General features: G+C 41.2%; 1 protein-coding gene across 2 annotated transcripts; it reads right to left on the bottom strand.

The window, feature by feature from the left end:
- Positions 1–2,741: 2,741 nt before the first annotated feature.
- On the bottom strand, positions 2,742–21,185 carry LOC101478939 (interferon-induced very large GTPase 1). Of its 2 annotated transcripts, none has more exons than XM_024800700.2 (6): positions 21,058–21,185; positions 18,699–18,779; positions 18,474–18,615; positions 14,959–15,138; positions 14,403–14,663; positions 2,742–10,069 (listed from the first exon to the last, which is right to left on the bottom strand). In XM_024800700.2, exons 2-6 carry the CDS (start codon positions 18,741–18,743, stop codon positions 5,391–5,393), a joined length of 5,307 nt encoding a protein of 1,768 aa, XP_024656468.2. In that variant the 5' UTR covers positions 18,744–18,779; positions 21,058–21,185; the 3' UTR covers positions 2,742–5,390. The 2 variants fall into 2 exon arrangements, with proteins under 2 accessions (XP_024656468.2, XP_024656469.2); XM_024800701.2 differs by lacking the exon at positions 21,058–21,185 and adding an exon at positions 20,726–20,763.
- Positions 21,186–22,208: the final 1,023 nt, after the last annotated feature.

The following is a 22,208-nucleotide window of genomic DNA, read 5'->3' as shown; positions in this document are numbered from 1 at the left end:
GGTACGGAGTCAGAGGGAACACCAAGAGTGTAGCTTGATGTGTTTCACCAAATCATGGATGCGCCTGGATATTCCGGATGACAACGCATCCATGGAAGGCTTCTACAGTAAGCGGAAAGGAGGTGGGCTTGCTGTTTTTATTAACAACCGGCAGTGTAACCCTACCCGCATAACAATTAAAGAAAGGATTTGTTGCCTGGACATTGAACTGTGTGCTGTTGGACTCAGGCCGTATTATTTGCCCAGGGAATTTACTCATGCCATCTTGGTGGCTGTTTGCGTCCCTTCCTCTGCTAACCCCACAGCTGCATGTGACACTATCCACTCTGCCATAACCCGGTTACAGACTCAGCACCCGAGTGCCTTCATTGTGATCTCGGGTGACTTCAACCATGTCACCTTGGACAATACACTACCAACATACAAACAATATGTGGACTGTCCCACCAGGGGGGAGAGAATCTTAGACCTACTCTAGGCTAACATTAAGGATGCATACAGCTCCTCCTCTCTGTCCCCACTTGGAAGGTCAGATCACAACCTGATTCACCTCACCCCCCGCTATGTGTGTTACATCCCTCAGCTGGTGCTAATTGGCCACACCTAGTCAGGTGTGGCCAATTAGCAAAGAATACCTGAGGCAAGCTTCCAGGAAGCTCACTTGTCTTTGCCTCGGTGGAACTAGCCATTTTAGCCAACCTGGTATTCCATTTTAAGAAAAAAACTCTTCTCACTAACACTCTGGTGTTCTTTTTTTTTTTTTTTTTAAGTTGCGGCTTTTGAGCCGGGTTGTAACAATGTGCCAATTGTGAGGAGGAAACCTGTGACCACGAGAAGCATTAAGAGGTGGTCAGAGGAGGTCTTAGTGGAACTACAGGGCTGTTTTGAGGTGACCGACTGGGAGAAACTCTGTGAGCCTCACGCCGAGGACATCAATGGGCTTACTGAGTGTTATCACAGACTACATAACTTTCTGCACCGACTCCATTGTTCCAGCTCAGACTGTTCATTGTTACCCAAATAACAAGCCGTGGGTGACTAAGGACATCAAAGCCCTCCTCAACGACAAGAAGAGGGCTTTCACAGGGAGCAATAAAGTGGAGGTGAGAAGGGTCCAGGTGTTACTAAAGAACAAGATCAGAGAGGCTAAGGACAATTACAGGAGGAAGCTGGAGTGGAAACTACAGCAGAACAGCATGAGAGAGGTGTGGAGAGGCATGAAAACCATCACTGGATTCAGGCCAACCAACAGCAGGGGAGCTGAGGGAGGTGAGAGCTAATAAGTTGAATTTGTTTTTCAACAGATTCGATACTACAGTCACTGCTCACACCCCCACAACCTCACCTGTAGTCAGTCTGGAATCCAGAGTCACACCACTGTGCCTGCCTCTCTCTCCACATAGCACTGTTGCCTCCTGTGAGAGTCCTGACACCCCTCCCCCACCCATCACTTTCACTCAATACCAGGTTCAGATGCAAATGAGGAGACTCCACTCAGGCAAGTCTGATGGACCAGACGGAGTCACCACGTCCTCAAGGCCTGTGCCCCCCAGCTTTGTGGAGTCTTCCATAAACTGTTCATGCTGAGTCTGAGTCTGCAGAGGGTTCCAGTGCTGTGGAAGGCATCATGCCTCGTCCCTGTACCAAAGACGCCCTGTCCCAGTGGCCCCAGGATTACAGGCCTGTGGCATTGACCTCCCACATCATGAAGACCCTGAAAAGACTCATCCTGGACCAGCTGCGACCCATTGTCAGACCACATCAGGATCCCCTTCAGTTCCCTTACCAGCACCATCTCAGAACTGAGGACGCCATCATCTACCTGCTCAATCGTGTCTACACCCACCTGGACCAGCCAGAGAGCACTGTGAGGGTCATGTTTTTTGACTTTTCCAGTGCTTTCAACACCATCAGGCTGACCCTCCTGGGCGATAGGTTAACAGCAATGCGGGTGGATGTTTCTCTGGTATCCTGGATTGTTGATTACCTGACAAGAAGACCACAATATGTGCGTCTCCCACAGTGTGTGTCTGACAAGGTAATCAGCAACACAGGGGCACCACAGGGGACTGTCCTCTCCCCCTTCCTCTTCACCCTCTACACCACAGACTTCAGCCACTGCACAGAGACCTGCCATCTTCAGAAGTTTTCTGATGACTCTGCAGTGGTTGGATGCATCAGCAGGGATGATGAGACAGAGTACCGGGCTGTGGTCGACTCCTTTGTCACGTGGTGTGAGCAGAATCATCTGCAGCTCAACGTGGCAAAGACCAAGGAACTGATCGTGGACTTCAGGAAGACCAGGAAACACTTGACCCCTGTTTCAATCCAGGGGGTCAATGTGGACATTGTGGATCACTATAAATACCTCGGAGTATACATTGACAACAAACCGGACACCTACATGGATGTTATTTATTTGATAATTTTGGCTGTAAAAGGGCCAGAAATCATACTGTAAGTGAGTTCGTTTGCTTTTTTCAGAATGACCTCAGCTTTCATTTCACTTTATTGTATTTTTATGTCAATGAAACAACAGCTTAAAGTGGAAAAAACAATAAAACTGACTTTTTTCAGATTTATAGTAAGTAGAAACTGATATTCAACAGGAACAAAATGTAACACAACATCAACTTAAATATGAACTATACATATGTACAATAAAGGTTTTGAGCCTACACTCAAAAAAATCTGTCGTTGGATCAACACAATTTAATCATAGTGCCTATTTCCACGTGATTTAACCAAGTACAATAACCAACACATGCGTCATTTGGTGGTTTATGTAATCAGATTACGTTGGATCAACGTAGTATATTTGCATTGACTTGAAGTGATTTATTTAAGTATGTAGAGTGAAATTTGTTTTAATTCATTCTACACAAATTACAAACTTTAGGAAAACACAATGAAATCTTGTTGTTTAAACAACTACTGTCAATCAAGGCAATTACTGCTAGTCTTGCTTAATGAACCAATATAGGGGCTGATGATTTCATAGAGACAAACAACCATTTGCACTTACATTCATGGGTAATTTAGAACCAACAATTAACCTAACTCTAATTACACACTGCAAACCAGCCAGATTGTGGCCATTTATATGGCCCACCCTGTAAATGCTACATGATTTAATTATATGATTTAATTACATGATTTAATTACGTTCACCATGGAAACATGAAATTATTTAGTTCACATTACAAGTTTGAATCTTGTACATGTAACAACCACCCAATTTCATCTTTTTTGAGCGTAGGCCACTCAGTTTTTTAAATCTCCAGGCCTTTTTTGGGGCATTGTCACTTCTCCACACCCGCCACTCTGCTCCGTGCGTCATCAATTCTTACATGTGATTGGACTGTCGCTGCTATGCTTTCTTATGATGCACCATAAAGTTTTGTAAAGCTGGTTTTCTCATCTTTCAGTAACTGTTTGAAATGTCTTTCTAGCCCAAATGTCCGAGGAGTTATGGTCGCGCGAAGCACACCTAAGTGGGGTTGACTTTTCTTTTTTCAGAGCAGTAGCTTGCGAACGGTTTGTGCTACCATAATACACCAAATAGTCCCGTAAAGCTCAGCCTCTCTTCTTTCAGTAACTGTGTGAATTTTTTCTCTAGCTAAAATGGTCGATGAATTACGGTAGTGCGAAGCACACATTAGTAAGGTAGATGATAAGAACAGTAAGGTGATAATTTAAAAAAATGAAATTATATTATAAACGCAGTTGTGATATTTATTTTGCTTTAGAAAAGGTATGTCAAACTCATTTTATGGCATGGACCACACACAGCCCACTGAACTTAAATGGTATGGACCAGTGAAACTCCCATTTCTGTCAATGCATAGAATAAATAGAATTTGTTGAGAAATCTTATTATAAGAAAAAGAAGTGTAACTTCAAAATTAGGGCTCAGTTCTTCTACGTGATCAAGAATTTTGTTATAGTAAATGAAAGAAATCGGGAAGAATGATGAAAGAAAATTTTTCACTGGTTTTTGTAATAGCAGTTTCAACATTTTTTCATATTTATTGATCTGCTGACATTACAATTTGCACATCACAATAGAAAAGCACAAAACCTTCACTTGTACAGCTTTTACACATAAACCATAGTTTTGTCATACAGCTTGTTTAGATCTAGGAATAAAATTTTACTCCTCTGTTCTAATGCAGACATTGCCACAGAAAGAGTAGTAGTTCACTTTATCGTACAATTGAAGTAGTTTTTCATATTTTGTAAAGCAGGTCCAGATTGGATCCTTTGGTATGTCTAGCAGTACCATTTTTTTAGCAGTGTTAGACAAAATCTTTCTGCTTTTGTATCGGCACTACCAAATATTTGTATTGTAATTATCACAGAAACAGTAAAACTTTCAAAATTATGTAACAAAAAGCTTAAGATTACCCATACTGTGCTTTTGAAAACATGGTCCACTGGATAAAGACAATTTTTCTTTTACCATTTATGTTGAAGGAAGAGTGTTGGCTTTTTCATTCAGTATGCTGAACAGCATCTGCAGTGAATCTTTTATTTTGAAACTTGAAAGGCTTCTCTATGTATCTGTACCTGACTTCCTGCTGCCTTTTCCTTCTCTGTGCAAGGTTGATGTAAAAAATAGACATGGTGGTCTACCAAGGCAGAGTGGAGAACCACAAGAAATACACTACAGCACATCTGGTGCACAGCAGACTGTGATGCAAACCCAAAAGGGATTTGTGTCTCTAATTGGGTTTAAACCAGAAACCGTTCACTTGTTAAGCAAAAGTGTTAACCACTACACTATGGAGCCACTACTAAACCTACTACAGCTATCACTATGATATGTGTCATCCTATTAAAATACTGCACTTAAATTCTGTGAGCTCTTTAGAATTATACTTTTTTTCCCCAAATGTTTGTAAAGACACTGCACAAGTGTTTAATTTTTATAAAAACTTGAATTCAAAGATTAAGAGGTGGGCCCCAATACTTTTGTCAATGCAGTGGTGCCAGAAAGGATACTATTGGAAACTATTTGGTTTATCTTAGACATTTGATATGTTATATTTAAAAAGAAAAACATACATATTCAAGGTCATTAACAAGGACAGGTTGTGCTCACTCACAAAATGACCACACTCAGTTGAGGTCCAGTCTGTAACATATTATAATTCATCATAATGAAAATCCCAGTTTGAATCTTCAAGATCCTTGTACAATTTGAACCATTAGGTAAAAAGTAAATATGCAGTAAATGTCATAAATCATTCACAATGATTATTATTATTGTTGTTGTTGTTATGTATTCAAAGTAATTTAATTAAACTGGAAAAAGTATCAATAATGTAAAAACAATATCTATCTATTTATCAATCACGTAAAATCAGTTCTATCAGACAAAGTCCATCTTACTTGATCCAGAAGGACACTTTAAGGCTTTCTGTTGCCTGCTGTTTTGTGATATTTTTCCAAGCAGCAGGAATATCAGCAGGTCTGGCATTATACGCACTAGCAAATTCTTTGTTGTACTTCGCCATCACATATTTCCAGTAGTCGGATGCTTCAAGACTCGCATCTGGAGGGACATTCCAGTCTGGGTACATTTCCTTGTAACACTTATAGGGATGATATTTACCATTTGTAATACTGTTGCAAAAACATGCATCACTGATCACAAGAGAGGAACATATTTCAGTGTCAAGTTTTTTTGTTCTAACAAACATATATGAACCCAGACCTTGTGGTCGATGCAGTGAAGCAAAGTGCTCATAATGGGCTCCTCCTCCTGCCTCACAGGGCACGCCACAGAATGGACACTGTTTGCCGCAACCAATCACTCTGGTAAAAAGCTCATTGTGTGGTTTCATATTGAGCTGTTTTAGCTTTCTTTCAAAGTTTGACTTTTTAAATTCACTCGTAAGAATGTTTCCCATGTCATTCACAGACACTGTGAGCCAATCAGCAAACTGTTCCTTATCAGCATTGTTTAGGATCATGAAAGCATCAAAAGCATCCTGGGAAATGACCAGTTTATCAAGATCTTTGCGAATGCTTTCCACAAATGTCTTCAAGTCATGACTCTTTCCTGTTTTTGCCTTGTTGATGGCATCATTTATGCTTCTGATACATGACTGGAGATGTCGGTCCTCAAATTCAAATGCTGTTGACACATTTGAGTAGCGCTCCACTATTTGGTGGTAAATCCATGTTTTTACATAATCCTCATATGAAAAAATATAACTCAGATAGTTTTTTAAATCATTCTTTGAGAGTAAATCCAATAAAACTGAATACTGGAAGGACATTCGTGTGCTGAACTGCTCACATGTCAGCATGTCATCAATGATATTAGGACCCAGGGAGCGATTAACAAAGTCTTCCACAGCAGGCTTCAAGCATTTGTTGGTGAATTCTTCTGCCTTCTTCTGACACTGGTCTCTTTTATTAAAGATGTCTTTGAAATCCTCACGAAACTTTTCCTTGTTTTTCATCAGACATCTGTAGGGATCATTTGCTTGGATGAAATCTTCGTGCATTTTCTGAAACTCTCTGGCTGCAAATCCACAGATGTGCTGTTTCAGAGAAACTTCAAACTCGATGTCTGTCTTAACATCGTGATTGTACTGTAGACTCCCATCAATCATGTGTAGGATCTCCTGGATGTAGGTCTCATGGTAATTGTTTCTGCTTTCCATTTTCTCACTTACAAACTGAGTGCAAAAATTGATGATGCTGTCAGCCAATTGCTGTACAGCCATTGTGTGATCTTGAATGTTGAACATCTTGCTGAGTTTGTGTTTAAATTTGTTGTAGAATCCTTCAGCTGTATATTTGAAAGGCTTTTTTCCACAATCTTCCAGACATTGTTGACTTAATAATTCACATGCATGACTCCCCCTGTGTGACAGATTGATTCGCAGGAAGTGATATACGCTGGTGAAGACACTGAAGGTCTTTTGTTCACAAAAAGAAAGTTTCTCCAGTGTTTCATTCCACATCTTATCAAACTCTTTTTCCAGCTCTTTGTCTGTCATCTGGACTTTTTTCTTTTTGCATTCATCTATCAACACACAAACTGCATTTTCAATCTCTTGTGTATGGTTCTTTTTAATTTTTTCAATTTCTCTCATCCCCTCTCTGATTTCTGCTGCTGCTGTGAGCTGATTAAAAACAGATCTCTCCATTTCATGCCGAAGGCTCTTTACACTGTTTGAGAATTCCTCTTTGTATCCTTCAACCAGATAAACATGACCCTCTGTTTGCTGAAAATACTGTGTCAGATTTTCGAGAAGTTTTGTCTCCCATCTAGACAGCAGTGTGGAGGCTACACTTTTCAAACATATGAGAAATTCTCTCATGTCAGACGATTCAGATTTTACAGCAACTTTACCAAAATTGGAAATTCTTGTTTCTGTGTTTGTAACCCAGGTGTACATCTCTTTTTTGAATTCCCACTCCCATTTGTTGAATTCTGTGCAGAGTCTCATGTATGCATCAGCTACGAGGCTGTTTCTGAAGCTGAAGATAAAGTTTTCATGCTTTACTGCAGTCCAGAGACTTGTCATCCACTCTTTAAACTCCATGATATCATTAGCAGATGACTCACAGTTTCCCAGCAGTTGGATGATGTTTTTCTTGAGCTCATATACAGCCTCACTGTAGCCTGCATTGACTGGTGCCATTGGTGGGTTTCCATTCCAGAGTCCAGGAATGTACCAGTTCCCAGTGTCTGGACTGTACTCCATCACATCAGTGAAGCTCTTGTTCTCCTCTTTCTTTTCCATTTTGGCTGCTGCCTGGGTCATCTCATTCAACTGTTCCAGGAGCAGTTTCCTGTCTCGTAAGTTCTTCTCATGGGCTGAAACATCGGACACATTCTGGTGAACAAACACACATTTAGGCTTTTTGCCCACCTCCTTCATCCTGAGAAAAGCATGCACAACTATTTGTAGGATGTCCTTCATTTCGGCTGAATTCTCCATTGCAACATTGACAATGGTGACATCACTCAACCCTATAACAAGTGTTGCAAGCTCATTGTCGTGCTCAAAGCTGTTGTCTAGTTGTGCAAGTTCTGGTGACTTTAAGCCCTCAGTGTCAATGATCACCATGAAGTCAAAATTTAGGACCTTTTTCATGTCTTCATTGATTTTGATGAGTAACATAAAGGCACCTCGAGTACATCGACCACTGCTGACTGCAAACTGCACTCCAAACATGGTGTTAAGGAGAGTGGACTTTCCTGTGCTCTGAACTCCAAGAACTGTGACTACACGTATCTTTCTGTTTGGAGACACCAAGTCACTGAGCTGAGAGAGAACATCACTCACCCATCTGAGAGGGATGTTGGATGCATCTCCATCTACAAGCTCAAGAGGAAATCCATCAAGCAACAACTCTGCACACAGTTTGGGCAGATGCTGCAGCTGTTGACGTGCTGGATGTTTTTTTGGAAGGGACAGTGAAGCTTCATAGATCTGACCCATTTCACAGAAGAAGTGTTCAGTCCCCAGTGAGCTGTTGGAAATTTGTCTGTCAATTTCTTTGATCTCCTCTTTGTTCTCAGAGTTCTTGCATTTTTCTTTATATTTTTCCCGAAGTTCAGACAGTTTTATGCGAGACAGGTTATCGAGGTTCATTCGCATCCATTTCAGGAAATAAAACCTCTCTGTTCCTGGGCTTGATATTGCATTGATGAAACATGTCATAGCTGTCGACATGTCATAAGAGTTCTGCCTTTTCCTCAGTTTTTCTTTCTGCAGCTGAAGTTCACTTTTGTAATCTTCTATATTTTTGGAGCCAACTTTTTTAAGCCGAAATTCTTCCTTCTCTAAGCAGGTCAGTTCTTTCCATATTTCACCTTGCCGTGGAAGCTGATCTTCTTTGAATATATGGATATCTTGAATTTCAGCAGTGATGGCTTCTGCATTTGTCTTTGCAGTCTGGCACTCTGGAGAGTCTTCATCAACCAGGATTCCCAGTTCATGGGCAATTTCTGCCATCTGCTCTGTTTGCATCTTTATCTGTGAGTTCTCAACTACATCACTGATTGTTTTCCTCAAGCCTTTGACAAAATCGGCAGCATTTTTTTGTTTTGTCTTAATAATGATGTTGTTGTTAGTCAAGCCCAACATTGTTGCTACTGTTTCTAAAGTATCTAAACTGAAGCTCTGGCTCTCATAGTTACCTACCAAGAAGATCTGTGCCTTGTGGTGTTGGTTAGTAAGTAGACTGCACTCAGAGTCCAAATGGTCAAAGAACACAAAAACTGCTGCAGATGTCTGACACAGAAAGGAGTATTGTGTTTCAAATGAAGCAATGTCCCCACGAAGGTTAGCTACAGCCACTGGCTGACTGAAAATATCAATGTTTGTGTTTCCACAAGGAAGATACCAAGTAATTTCAGTCAGTCCGTTGGATATTCTTCTTGGACTGTCACCACACTCCATGTTGCGATGAACAAAGGTGTCATGGTACTGCTGAGAATTGCTCAGAACCTTATTGAGAATCTCTGACTTGGACAAGGAGCACTCACCCAGTCTGACAAAAGAGATCATTGGAAGTTCAGAGAGAACGATTCTGTCTTCAATGAAGCCCTTAGACTCTGACAGAGACTGAGGTCTGTACTTTTTAACAATGTCTCTCATGGCCCACAGCATGAGTGTGCACTGTTTCATGTCATGATTAGAAAGCAGCAGAGGAACAGAGAACTGACACATGGACATTTTTAGTGACATTTCCTGCTGTAGAAAACCATCAGAACACAGAAAGAGAGCAGTGATTATATCGAGTGGATTTAACATAACACCTGTCTTTGGGCTATGGACTATATTTTTAAGATCTAACTTTGTACTCCCTAATTGATCGTCACAGTTTGAGTCACAAACAGGTATATATTTCACATTCCTAGCTGTCACATTACCCATCATCAGTTTCTTTAAAAAGTACCATGGAAGATCTGTTTCACACTTGGCAGGTAGATCAGTGATGGTCTTCTCATCAATTTCAAGTATTTTGCTGAGTGACAACTTCACGGTGTAGTGCTGGTCCAAGCCAAGATCCTTCAATAAGCTCTCAAACTGTGTTTCTGTGGATTAAGACAGTGATTATTAAACATATTGTATGGTTAGTTAATTTTCTCAATATGCTTGGATCCAAACTTAAAGTCATCCGGTATAATAATTATATTTGTAGTGTTGACTCAGTAAAACAAGAGTCATGTGACCGTTCTCTGGCATGAAGGATTAGGACCCTAGTGCAAGACTCGTGAGACAGACCGAACTTAAAAAGACTGCTTTTATTAGCTTATAGCTGACACAGTAGCAAAAAATGCTAACACGGCAGAACAGGAGTAAACCGATTACAGGCAAGAGACAAACAGACTTAGAGACGCACATACAACATGAGAGAGGACACAACAAAGAACAGACACAAGCTGAGGGTTTAAATACACAGGAGGAGATTAGGACAGAGTAGGCACATCTGGGAAACACAACAGATTACAGTCTAATTAACAGGACAGGGGAAGCAAAACTGAACACAGACAAGGGACTGTCAAAATAAAACAGGAAGTAACAAAACACGAACGGCGACATGGAGAGGTAAACAAATACAGAGACGGGAACAGGACACATAGAGACCAGACCAAATAGTGTCCCTGTGTTTTTGGCTTGGCTTTGCTGTTAGCTCTCCAGGACTTCCATGTTTACCTGGGGTCCAGCACATTACCTTAATGACCTTGTAGTACCATATCACCCTATTAGAGCACTTCGCTCTCGCTCTGCAGGCCTACTTGTTGTTCCTAGAGTATTTAAAAGTAGAATGGGAGGGAGAGCCTTCAGTTTTCAGGCCCCTCTTCTGTGGAACCAGCTTCCAGTTTGGATTCGGGAGACAGACACTATCTCTACTTTTAAGATTAGGCTTAAAACTTTCCTTTTTGCTAAAGCATATAGTTAGGGCTGGACCAGGTGACCCTGAATCCTTCCTTAGTTATGCTGCAATAGACATAGGCTGCCGGGGATTCCCATGATGCATTGAGTTTTTCCTTTCCAGTCACCTTTCTCGCTCACTATGTATTAATAGACCTCTCTGCATTGAATCATATCTGTTATTAACCTCTGTCTCTCTTCCACAGCATGTCTTTTATCCTGTCTTCCTTCTCTCACCCCAACCGGTCGCAGCAGATGGCCGCCCCTCCCTGAGCCTGGTTCTGCCGGAGGTTTCTTCCTGTTAAAAGGGAGTTTTTTCTTCCCACTGTTGCCAAAATGCTTGCTCATAGGGGGTCATATGATTGTTGGGTTTTTCTCTGTATCTATGAAGCGCCTTGAGGCAACTTATGTTGTGATTTGGTGCTATATAAATAAAATTGAATTGAATTGAATTGAATTACCCATTGTAGTATACACCAGGGCTCTAGAGTGCGACCTAATTTTTCAGTGGTGCGACTAAAAAAAAAATTTGGTTGCACCTGTGCGACCAACTGTTTGGGTAGCAAAAAAAAAAAAAATCTTCAACCTTCCCTGTGGTCAACAACAGACACACATTATGCCCCTATCGTGGACTAAACCAATCAGAGATAGTCAGGGGCGGGACCTCTCTGATTGGCCGTGGTCCAGAAGAAAGTGCAGGTGGAAGTGGGAGGCGAGTAGCTTGAATAAAGCGATATCAATTCATTAAATCCTGAATCGACTTTTAAATATAACTGTGTTTTGCCAGAAACGCCAGATTCTCAGATTAAAGCTCACAAAACCATTTCAACAACAACCAAACAGCAAATGAGAGCAGGTACACGGATTCCACACAAAGACGTAAACACAGAGCGGACCGACGCATCACAATCAACTTTGTCTTTCTCGGCTTTCTCACTCGACGGCCCGTAGACGGACACGCTGTCGGAGCTTAGCGGTTCTGATGCGTCCGGTCCGCGCTGTGATTACGTCTTTTTGCGCTGATTCTGAGCTGCAGGTTTTGTCTCTCTCCAACCAAAATTCACCGAGCCAGCAGCAAAAGAAGCAGCAAACTGCGCTTCACATTTGATCAATGCGTCATGAATTTTGCTGTTTTGCTTCCACGACTATTAAAATCACACTTCATGCACAGCTAGCTCTCTCTCTATCTCTCTCTGTACTTCAAGAACAGTTTCCCGTCTCCAATCTCTGTTTTCTGTATTATTCATTCGCTTATTACCCACCAGTCTACCGTTGTTTACAGCGCTGTCGGCTGCTGTCTTTTTCTTTTTTTCACTTAAATGACCTCGGACAAGAAAGCCTATTTTTTCTGTTGTTCAATACTGAAGTAATTTAAACTTTATATGCAGAACATTGTAGAATATTTTTAAGGTTATCTGCTATAAAAAGCCAGACCAGGAAAATCTCCTTCATGTTTTTCTGTTTTATTCTCAGTTACTTTCACTCAAAGGCATCTGCTGTGATGTTCACAATTCTGATGAAGTCAGTACTGATAAATGATCAGAGTTATAATATTTCTGACTGTCTGAGGCTAAGTTGAATCGAATCGGGACTTTGAAAACCAGAATCGAATGGATTATAGAAATCAGTGATGATACCCAGCCTTAGTGAGCAGCCTAGGCACGACAGAAGTGGATGTAGCTGTAATAGGAAAAGAACTATTGCTAACTTTTCTGTTAAGGCCTGATCCTTCTGAAATTCATAGCCAGTGCTCTGACACGGTGTCATCAATCTTTGAATGCTGAAAAAGCACAGTGTATCCAGAAAAACACATTATATTATATCAATTATTATAAAATTTGTGTGCGCCTAACTTTTGTGCCGGTACGCCTAACTTTTTAAAGTTAGGTGTACCGGTACGCCCATGGCAAAAAGTTAGTCTAGAGCCCTGTACACTGATCACAACCCTCTTGTTTTCTTTGCTCAAATGTTCAACCACAATCAACTCCTCATGCGATGGGCCCTATCTGCAAGAATACAACTTAGAGATTCGGCATGAAAAAGGATCGGAAAATATACTAGCTGATGGCCTGTCCAGGTTGTGAGTATGACTTGTTTTATTTTCTGCTGTGAACTGTGAAGTCTGTGTATACAAAATCTAGTTTTGTTATTTATTGGGAAGGGTGTTACGGCCCTGAGCCTCGGAAGGAGTGGGACAGCCTTTTTCTCTTCAAGGAAATCTAAGAGTGTCAGGACTCGCTGACCATTGGTTAGCTGGAGTCCCATGCCAGCCTTCCTGTATGCAGAGGTTAAGTATGTCAACCGACATAGACGAATGGCTGCCTAGGGATCCTGTGGTGCTCCATTGTGCTCACCTATGGCTACAAAAGGCTGAAGATCCTTCACTCTGGGGGCTGCTGCTTAGGACTGCCTCCCTCTCTTTGAACTTTGCTCGCTAAAGTCTGTTGACTGAGACTGTTTGAGTCTCTTTTTTAAAATATTTAATAAAGTCTTCATCTTTAAGTAGTGATGTATTAAATCTCCAGTTTTTACTTGGCGTAGTATTATTCTTGTGCATTAGTGTTAAAGATACAGGAGCATGATCGCTGACAGCTATAGGGTGAATCTCAGTGTCTGAAAGTGCTAGCTCTTGCATAGTTCAGTGGCATCATTGCCAGACCTGGCCCATATCTGGATGACATACGTCTTATCATGCCAGAAGTTAGTCAGCAGTGCCGGCTTAATACCAGATCCGGGCCAGACCTGCTATGTGGGTTATTGTGTCTGTTCGTTGATGAGTATAGGCACTACACACATTATGAACTTCTGACATGATACTTTCAGAAATAAAAAAAAATGTTTTGTATCAGATTGAATATATGGCTTTCTAAAATACATTAGATGTTATATTAAAACAGAAATTCTGGTTCTTTTAAACTGTTCCTCATTTGATACCAAATTTGACTGATCTGAGGAACAAAGGAATTAGTTATAATTAGTATTTTTTCACAGTGTTATAGTATAAAGAAATGGCAAATGCCACAAGATCCCATCTATGCCCGATAAGGGCACAGATAATAATATGATTTGTTAAAAATTGAAACATAAAGGACCTCAATTTAGCATCCCTATAACGCATCCCCTACAGATATAAGTTTGGACATTAGACCTCTCCATGATAAAGAGGGAAAATTTAACAGCGACAAACAAATCCTGGCTTCTCTACTTTTCTATATGAAACCAGCAATTACTGAAACAGGAAGATGTTTCAGTAAATACCCCAAAAATATTTTTAATCAAAAGTAATATTGATGGAACCATATGTAATTTTATAATGAATGTAATGATCATTCGCATATGATAATAATTTAGGTCTGTCTGTCCAAATAATATTCCATAGATTGATAGATGTGATTGTATGGTTACTGAATACAGTTTTCTTACTGATATAATTAAATTTTTTTCACAATCATATTTTAAATCATGTCATGTCATAATCAAATTTTCACTTACTTGTTTTAACAGATGTTACTGTTTGCTTGGTTTGCGTTCCATTTTTAAGCTGTGCAGATACATGGAAGGAGTAACACACCCCTGGCTTCAGGCAGCTGAAGGTCAGACTGTTTGTGTCTGTTGCTAGCTCTTGCACAGTTTTCCCCTCGCTGCAACAAGTCACAGTGTAGCTCACTACTTCACCATCAGGAGTGTCCCACTGCAGAGACACCGAATCACTGCATACCTCATTTGCAATAATCTGGATAGGAGGGCTGGGCTCTGTGAAAATGACAAAATTAATTTGACAAAATTTGACATTTAAAAAAATTGGTTTGACATGCTAAGTTTTACATTTATGAGTATTTAAAATTCCTGGTTGCTTTCACATTAGTTTGACAAATCTTTTATAAATTAAACTCACAGCACACCTGAAGAAGTCTGCTAGAAGTAAGAAGTAGACTAACATACTATAGCATGTTAAGAGCACAGAAAAATGCTAAACTTAAAGGACATATTATGCATATTATACAACTGCTTTATACATTAGAGCAATAAAACTGATATCAAGATTTACCTGTAAAGACAGAAGCTGCTGGGACTTCCTCTCCGTTCTCTGCTACCCTTACATGCACTGTCCCCAGATTTAGTTGCTGAATGGCTACAGTCAAACAGTCTTCTCCAATAGGTGTCATGCCTAGAGGAACAGCCTCACTGCCAGCATGGAGAGCAGTTAATTCTCCTCTTGGAGGATTATCTGTCAGAAAATAAAAAAGCTGCTCAGTATCTCCACACTAACAAGTTTAAATGGAGCATTTTTTCTATAGTCAAAAACCCCAGAAAACCCCTGACCAAGAAAGAAGCTTCTACTCCTAAATCAACATTTTCAAGTTTGACTGAAATTACAGCTGCAGCTTGTGCATAATGAACACCATGTTTGATCATAAGGGTATCTATAAGTGCATGTGACACCAGGACATGTCTCAGGTCAATGATCAATTTTGGATAGGCAGAACATGGCTCTGGTGGTGGCTGAAACAAAAACTCAGGGTGTGGGAGGAGTTCAAAGAGTAAACCAACTCAAAAAATCTGTTGGTCTGCCTTCAAGCAATTCTGGCGAACTGTCAGAGAACTCAGGACAGGAAAGTGGTGTTCTACTCCCACCTGGATTCCTTTGGACTTCCACATAGATGATTGAACTACTTTTTAACAAATGCATTGTCTTCAAAGGACAGTTAACTAATGGCCAATCAATGAAAGATTATTAAAACAAAAAGTGATTAAAAAACCTTAACACTTGAGCACTGTAGTATTTGGTGCATTTTGTTTATCTGAATCTGCACTCATGAAGTTTTTTCACTTAGTGTGATGATCAGAATCAATCAGAATCAGAATCAGAATACTTTATTGATCCCTGGGGGAAATTATTTTTTGTTACAGTGCTCCATTTTAAACCAACATTAAGACAAGACAGACAATACGCTAACTAAGAATAGTACAATATATACATATATATACATACATACATACATAAGTCACTTATAAATAAATATTTGGAAAAGAAACATGTGTAGCTGTAGCAGCAAACAGTGTGTTAAGTGGATGCGTTGTACAGGGAGATGGCCACAGGCAGGAATGATTTCCTGTGTCGTTCAGTGGTGCTTTTCGGTAATCTCAGTCTCTCACTGAACGAGCTCCTGTGGCTGACCAACATGTCATGGAGTGGGTGGGAGGTGTTATCCAACATTGTCTTTATCTTGGACAGCATCCGCCTCTCCGACACCACCTTGAGGGAGTCCAGCTCCATCCCCACAACATTGCTGGCCTTACGGATCAGTTTATTAAGTCTGTTGGCATCTGCGACCCTCAGCCTGCTCCCCCAGCATGCAACAGCATAGAGGATCGCACTGGCCACAACAGACTCATAGAAAATCCTCAGCATTTTCTGGCAGATGTTGAAGGACCTCAGTCGCCTCAAAAAATAGAGACGACTCTGGCCCTTCCTGTAAAGTGCTGTGGTGTTTTTAGCCCAGTCCAGTTTATTGTCAATGTGTACTCCAAGGTATTTATAGTCCTCCACAATGTCAACACTGACCCCCTGGATTGAAACAGGGGTCAAGTGTTTCCTGGTCTTCCTGAAGTCCACAATCAGTTCCTTGGTCTTTGCCACGTTGAGCTGCAGATGATTCTGCTCACACCACGTGACAAAGGAGTCGACCACAGCCCGGTACTCTGTCTCATCGTCCCTGCTGATGCATCCAACCACCGCAGAGTCATCAGAAAACTTCTGAAGATGGCAGGTCTCTGTGCAGTGGCTGAAGTCTGTGGTGTAGAGGGTGAAGAGGAAGGGGGAGAGGACAGTCCCCTGTGGTGCCCCTGTATTGCTAATCACCTTGTCAGACACACACTGTGGGAGACGTACATATTGTGGTCTTCCTGTCAGGTAATCAACAATCCAGGACACCAGAGAAGCATCCACCTGCATCGCTGCTAACTTATCACCCAGGAGGGTCGGCCTGATGGTGTTGAAAGCACTGGAAAAGTCAAAAAACATGACCCTCACAGTGCTCGCCGGCTGGTCCAGATGGGTGTAGACACGATTGAGCAGGTAGATGATGGCGTCCTCTGTTCCGAGACGAGGCTGATAAGCGAACTGAAGGGGATCCAGATGTGGTCTTACTATGGGTCGCAGCTGGTCCAGGATGAGTCTTTTCAGGGTCTTCATGATGTGGGAGGTCAGTGCCACGGGCCTGTAATCCTGGGGGCCACTGGGACGAGGCGTCTTTGGTACAGGGACGAGGCATGATGTCTTCCACATCACCGGGACCCTCTGCAGACTCAGACTCAGCATAAACAGTTTATGAAAGACTCCACACAGCTGGGGGGCACAGGTCTTGAGGACAAGGGGACTCACTCCGTCTGGTCCAGCAGACTTGCCTGAGTGAAGTCTCCTCATTTGCATCTCAACCTGGTATTGAGTGAAGGTGATGGGTGGGGGAGGGGTTTCAGGAATCTCACAGGAGGCAACATGTGAAGAGAGAGGCTGGCACAGTGGTGTGGCTCTGGATTCCAGGCTGACTGCAGGTGAGGTTGTGGGGGTAGGAGCAGACACTGTGGTGTCGAATCTATTGAAAAACAGATTCAACTCATTGGCTCTATTCTCACCTCCCTCAGCTCCCCTGCTGTTGGTTGGCCTGAATCCAGTGATGGTCTTCATGCCCCTCCACACCTCTCTCATGCTGTTCTGCTGGAGTTTCCACTCCAGCTTCCTCCTGTAATTGTCCTTAGCCTCTCTGATCTTGTCCTTTAGTAACACCTGGACCTTCCTCACCTCCTCTTTGTTGCCCCCTCTGAAAGCCCTCTTCTTGTTGTTGAGGAGGGCTTTGATGTCCTTAGTCACCCACGGCTTGTTATTTGGGTAACAATGAACAGTCTGAGCTGGAACAATGGAGTCGGTGCAGAAAGTTATGTAGCCTGTGATACACTCAGTAAGCCCATTGATGTCCTCGGCGTGAGGCTCACAGAGTGTTTCCCAGTCGGTCACCTCAAAACAGCCCTGTAGTTCCGCTATTGCCTCCTCTGACCACCTCCTGACAGTCCTGGTGGTCACAGGTTCCCTCCTCACAATTGGCACATAGCGGGGGGTGAGGTGAATCAGGTTATGATCTGACCTACCAAGTGGGGGGAGGGAGGAGGAGCTGTATGCATCCTTGACGTTAGCATACAGTAAGTCTAAAGTTTTCTCTCCCCTGGTGGGACAGTCCACATATTGTTTGAATGTTGGTAGTGTATTGTCCAGTGATACATGGTTGAAGTCACCCGAGATCACAATAAAGGCACTCGGGTGCTGAGTCTGTAGCCGAGCTATGGCAGAGTGAATAGTATCACATGCAGCTGTGGGGTTAGCAGAGGGGGGAACATAGACAGCCACCAAGATGACGTGAGAGAATTCCCTGGGTAAATAATACGGCCTGAGTCCAACAGCACACAGTTCAGTGTCCGGGCAACAAGTCCTTTCTTTGATTGTTATGTTGGCAGGGTTACACCACCGGTTGTTAACTAAAACAGCAAGCCCACCTCCTTTACGCTTACCGCTAGCGATGCTGTCCCTGTCCGCCCGAACAGTGTGGAAGCCTTCCACGGAAGCATTCTCATCGGGAATGACCTGGTGCAGCCAGGGAATCAGAGAATCTTCTTCCGGCTCAACGAAGGTATCCACTGCATCATGGAACTCCTTTAAATTAGTTCATGAGTTATTCAGTTATTATGCTGTTATATTCTAATACAGTTCTATTCCCATATCATACATTTGTTTACCTCTTCCTCCTCTGAATCATTCATTGTGAATCGACTGTCAGTCATCCCACATGTGTTCCAGTTTGTTCAAAGGTAGTCTCACTACAAGCAGCAGGAAAAAGGCTTGAAAGGTTAACTTTAGAAAACATACACCTAAAAGGAAACAGAATAAATCTACAGTATGAGTACTATTGTATATTCATTCTGCAGTTTATCCTGGTAAACCACAATAGAAGTAGATTGTTGTTTAGCAGTTTTAAATTTATTCTTATTAAAAATAAATTATTTAAAAAGTTAAAACCAAAAATAATAATGAATTTAAGAACTTATAAAGTCACCCATTACACCTTTTTCATCACCTCTTACATGTTATTTTCAGCACTCTCTTGTGTCTTCTCATTTATTCTTTCTTGTGCAATAGTTGTCCACTCCCTATCTATCTTTGATGCTGTCTCTCTCACTCACTTACTCTCTGATGTACTTTGAATTAAAGAGTTAAAGACACAGCTACATAGAATTCATTCAGATAAATCATTTATGACAAACTACTCCACATTGTAATCTTCTGTTATATCAGTGCTATAGTTGAACTGTACAGTATACAGAAGAAACATTTACTGTCAGATTCTCCACCTATTAAAGTTGCACAGTAACTGTGTCATGTTTAAAATGCACACATCATCATTGTCTTTTCCTGTTTGCCATCTAATGCTTAGTATTTATTCAAGTGAGTAGTTTGTGAAAGATTTGGACCTATTAAGTCTTTTCTTGTGTTTGGTACTTCATAAGAGACCATGTTGTTGTAGTGATATGTGACTAGACTGGAGAACAAATTGCTGACAGCATAGGTGGGGCAATTGGAGTAAAGCTTCTGAGCAAACCAGTCTAGTTTGCTTGGAAGCTTTCACGTTTGCAGTTTTGTCTTATTATCCGATATTTTAAATAAAACAAACAAACAAAACACTACATTTTAGGAAATATTAGTGAGGGTGTTCTTGTTTGTTTGTTTCTACTTGAACACTAAAGTGGCCCTCCAATGAGATGACAATGCCAGCAGTGGCCCGCGGCTCATTTGACACCCCTGATCTACAGTGTATTATTTCCTGTATTTAAGGTTCTCAGGTGTTTACTAATGTACCACGTGTGGCAATATAGATATCATTCTTATTCTGTTCTATTCTGACTGAGTTTATAGACAGGAAACATGTTAATTAACCATGACTTAGCTTACTATGACCTTGTCCTTGACATCATTAACTATTTTGTAGTTTGTTTAGGCATAAGTTGGTAGTATTATAGCATACTCTTTATCAGTTCACAATGGCAAGCAAAGGAAATTGTGCTCTACTTACTGTGCAGTTTGTTATTTTGTTAATGCCATATGTTTTTGTGTGTACAGTGATCCCTCATGTATTGGGGGAGTTACATTGTAAAAATAACCTGCGATAGGTGAAATTCATGAAGTAGCTAACTTTATTTTTTTTACAATTATTATAGATGTTTTAAGGCACTCGCCGATGTTTTAGAATGAAATAAAAGGGACCCGCAGGTGCCTTTGACGGTGCCGAAAAATACGGTAACTTCTACCTTCCTTTAGCATGTCCAGAAGTCCAACTTTTTGTGTGATGGTTAGCATCTTCCTCTGCCTTTTGGGTGCTATTGCTGGTGCCTTTGATGGTGCAAAACGTTGTTGTTGTGTTTGTTGGGGAGAGAACTTACAAACATGCAGTGTAGCACTTCAGAGTCAGACTGCTAGCGATCGAAGATTTACGTAAATTTGACAAGCTGAACGCAATCTGTACTGTACAGGAGGCACGGCACGATTGATTGACAGCCAATCAGGACGCAGAACACAATGCGCTCTACCCCCCCCCCCCCCCCAAAATAAATAAATAAATAAAAAAGAACAAAAACAAAAAAACAGCGAGGCTGCGAAAGGTGAACCGCGTTATAACGAGGGACCACTGTACACACACACACACACACACACACACACACACACACACACAAAGATAAGAGCAACTCAGTTCACCTGAGAAGTAACTCACCAGTAACTCTAAAGGTATTATAGAGCCGGGTGTCAACCAGCCACCTGTGCAAACAGACTATTCTGAGACATTTCTGTTCTTTGAGTCCTATCAGTTAAAGCATTCTGACAAACTTATTTCTTATTTCTTATTTCACGGGTATTTTTTTAGGACTTTCCTTTTCACAGAGCAAAACTTTGGGAGGAGAGTATTAATTATTAATATAGTAGCAATACCAGTATTTTATTGAAATTGAGCAGACCTCAGCTGAACTCTTCTTTTCTTTCTTTAATGGTTTTGATAATTTCGGAGTACAAGAAGATAAATGAAGAATTTTAAGAATAGTGACTTACCTTTGACAGAAAAATTTTCATGTCCAAAAATCAGAAAAGTGCAGTTCTTTCGTCTTGGAGTTGATCCCTGTCAAACATCACCAGTAGCACTGGGCAGGAATGCAGCCTAACTATTATCCCTTAGCAAATTCAGCCCTCGCCTTTTATTCTGCTGGATGTAGTCATGCTAACTTTCGTTTCCTGGGAAATCACACACCCTGGTGTTGGAGTGATGTGGGTGTGATTTAAGTGAAATCTCTTTCTTTTTCTTTGCCTGTTTCTTATTGCATAGACTGGGGATTTGTCCAAAGCCTGAGAGAGAGAATCTTTATGGCTATATTCTTATCTATCCCTGTGTCACTCTATGACAAATGGGTTAGGCTCCAGCACCCTGGCAACTCAAAGTTTGGATCCAAAAATGGATGAATGGGGGGAAAGAAGAAAAAACATTTATGAGTTGCTGTTTGCATTTACACATGGAGATCGGTACATAAAATTACATGCATGCAGAGTGACGTTCACATAGTTTCTTTTTAAAACTTCTGTCTGTCAAAATTTGGCCTTATTAGTGTGTCAGACTTTAAGAAGTACCTGCAGCCTCAAATAGCCTGGAGAAAAAAACAGAGCAATGATGGCACTGTAACAGTATTTGTATTTAGACAGAGATGGCTTGGGAGTAGATGGTAAATAATTTTTCATGTTTGTCTATACATCATACAGGTCAGCTGTTACACACAGGTTTATATGGTGTAATAGTTTCTGATAATGCAGCTCTACTCTGGATAAGTCTCCTCATTATCTTTCACATCACACCAACAACTAACAGACACATTGACCTTTATATAAAACCATATTGATTTTCTTCTCCAGCTTTTGTTAATTTATCTGAACTGCCTTGCTGTTTTCAGAGAGAAACACATGTAAAACCTGCGTTTACACTTTATTATTTTTGTTAAGACAAAATTCCCCGCCTCACACTCTTTCATTGGCTGCATTCATTTCTGAGCTGGGTTTTTGCGCTGGTGCATACCATTTTTAAATCTGGCTTTGAATCTCATGATGATGGCTTTGACCATTAATTTTGACTTGTTGGGTCTTGCATGAACTACTCCCTAAAGTGGTAAATGAATTTTAACCAATTAAGCTAACATATGTTATGTTTTTTCTGTGCA

This window comes from Maylandia zebra, linkage group LG3, assembly GCF_041146795.1.
Source record: "Maylandia zebra isolate NMK-2024a linkage group LG3, Mzebra_GT3a, whole genome shotgun sequence".
NCBI classification, from domain to species: Eukaryota; Metazoa; Chordata; class Actinopteri; order Cichliformes; family Cichlidae; genus Maylandia; species Maylandia zebra.
This window is presented reverse-complemented; position numbering and strand designations above follow the sequence as displayed.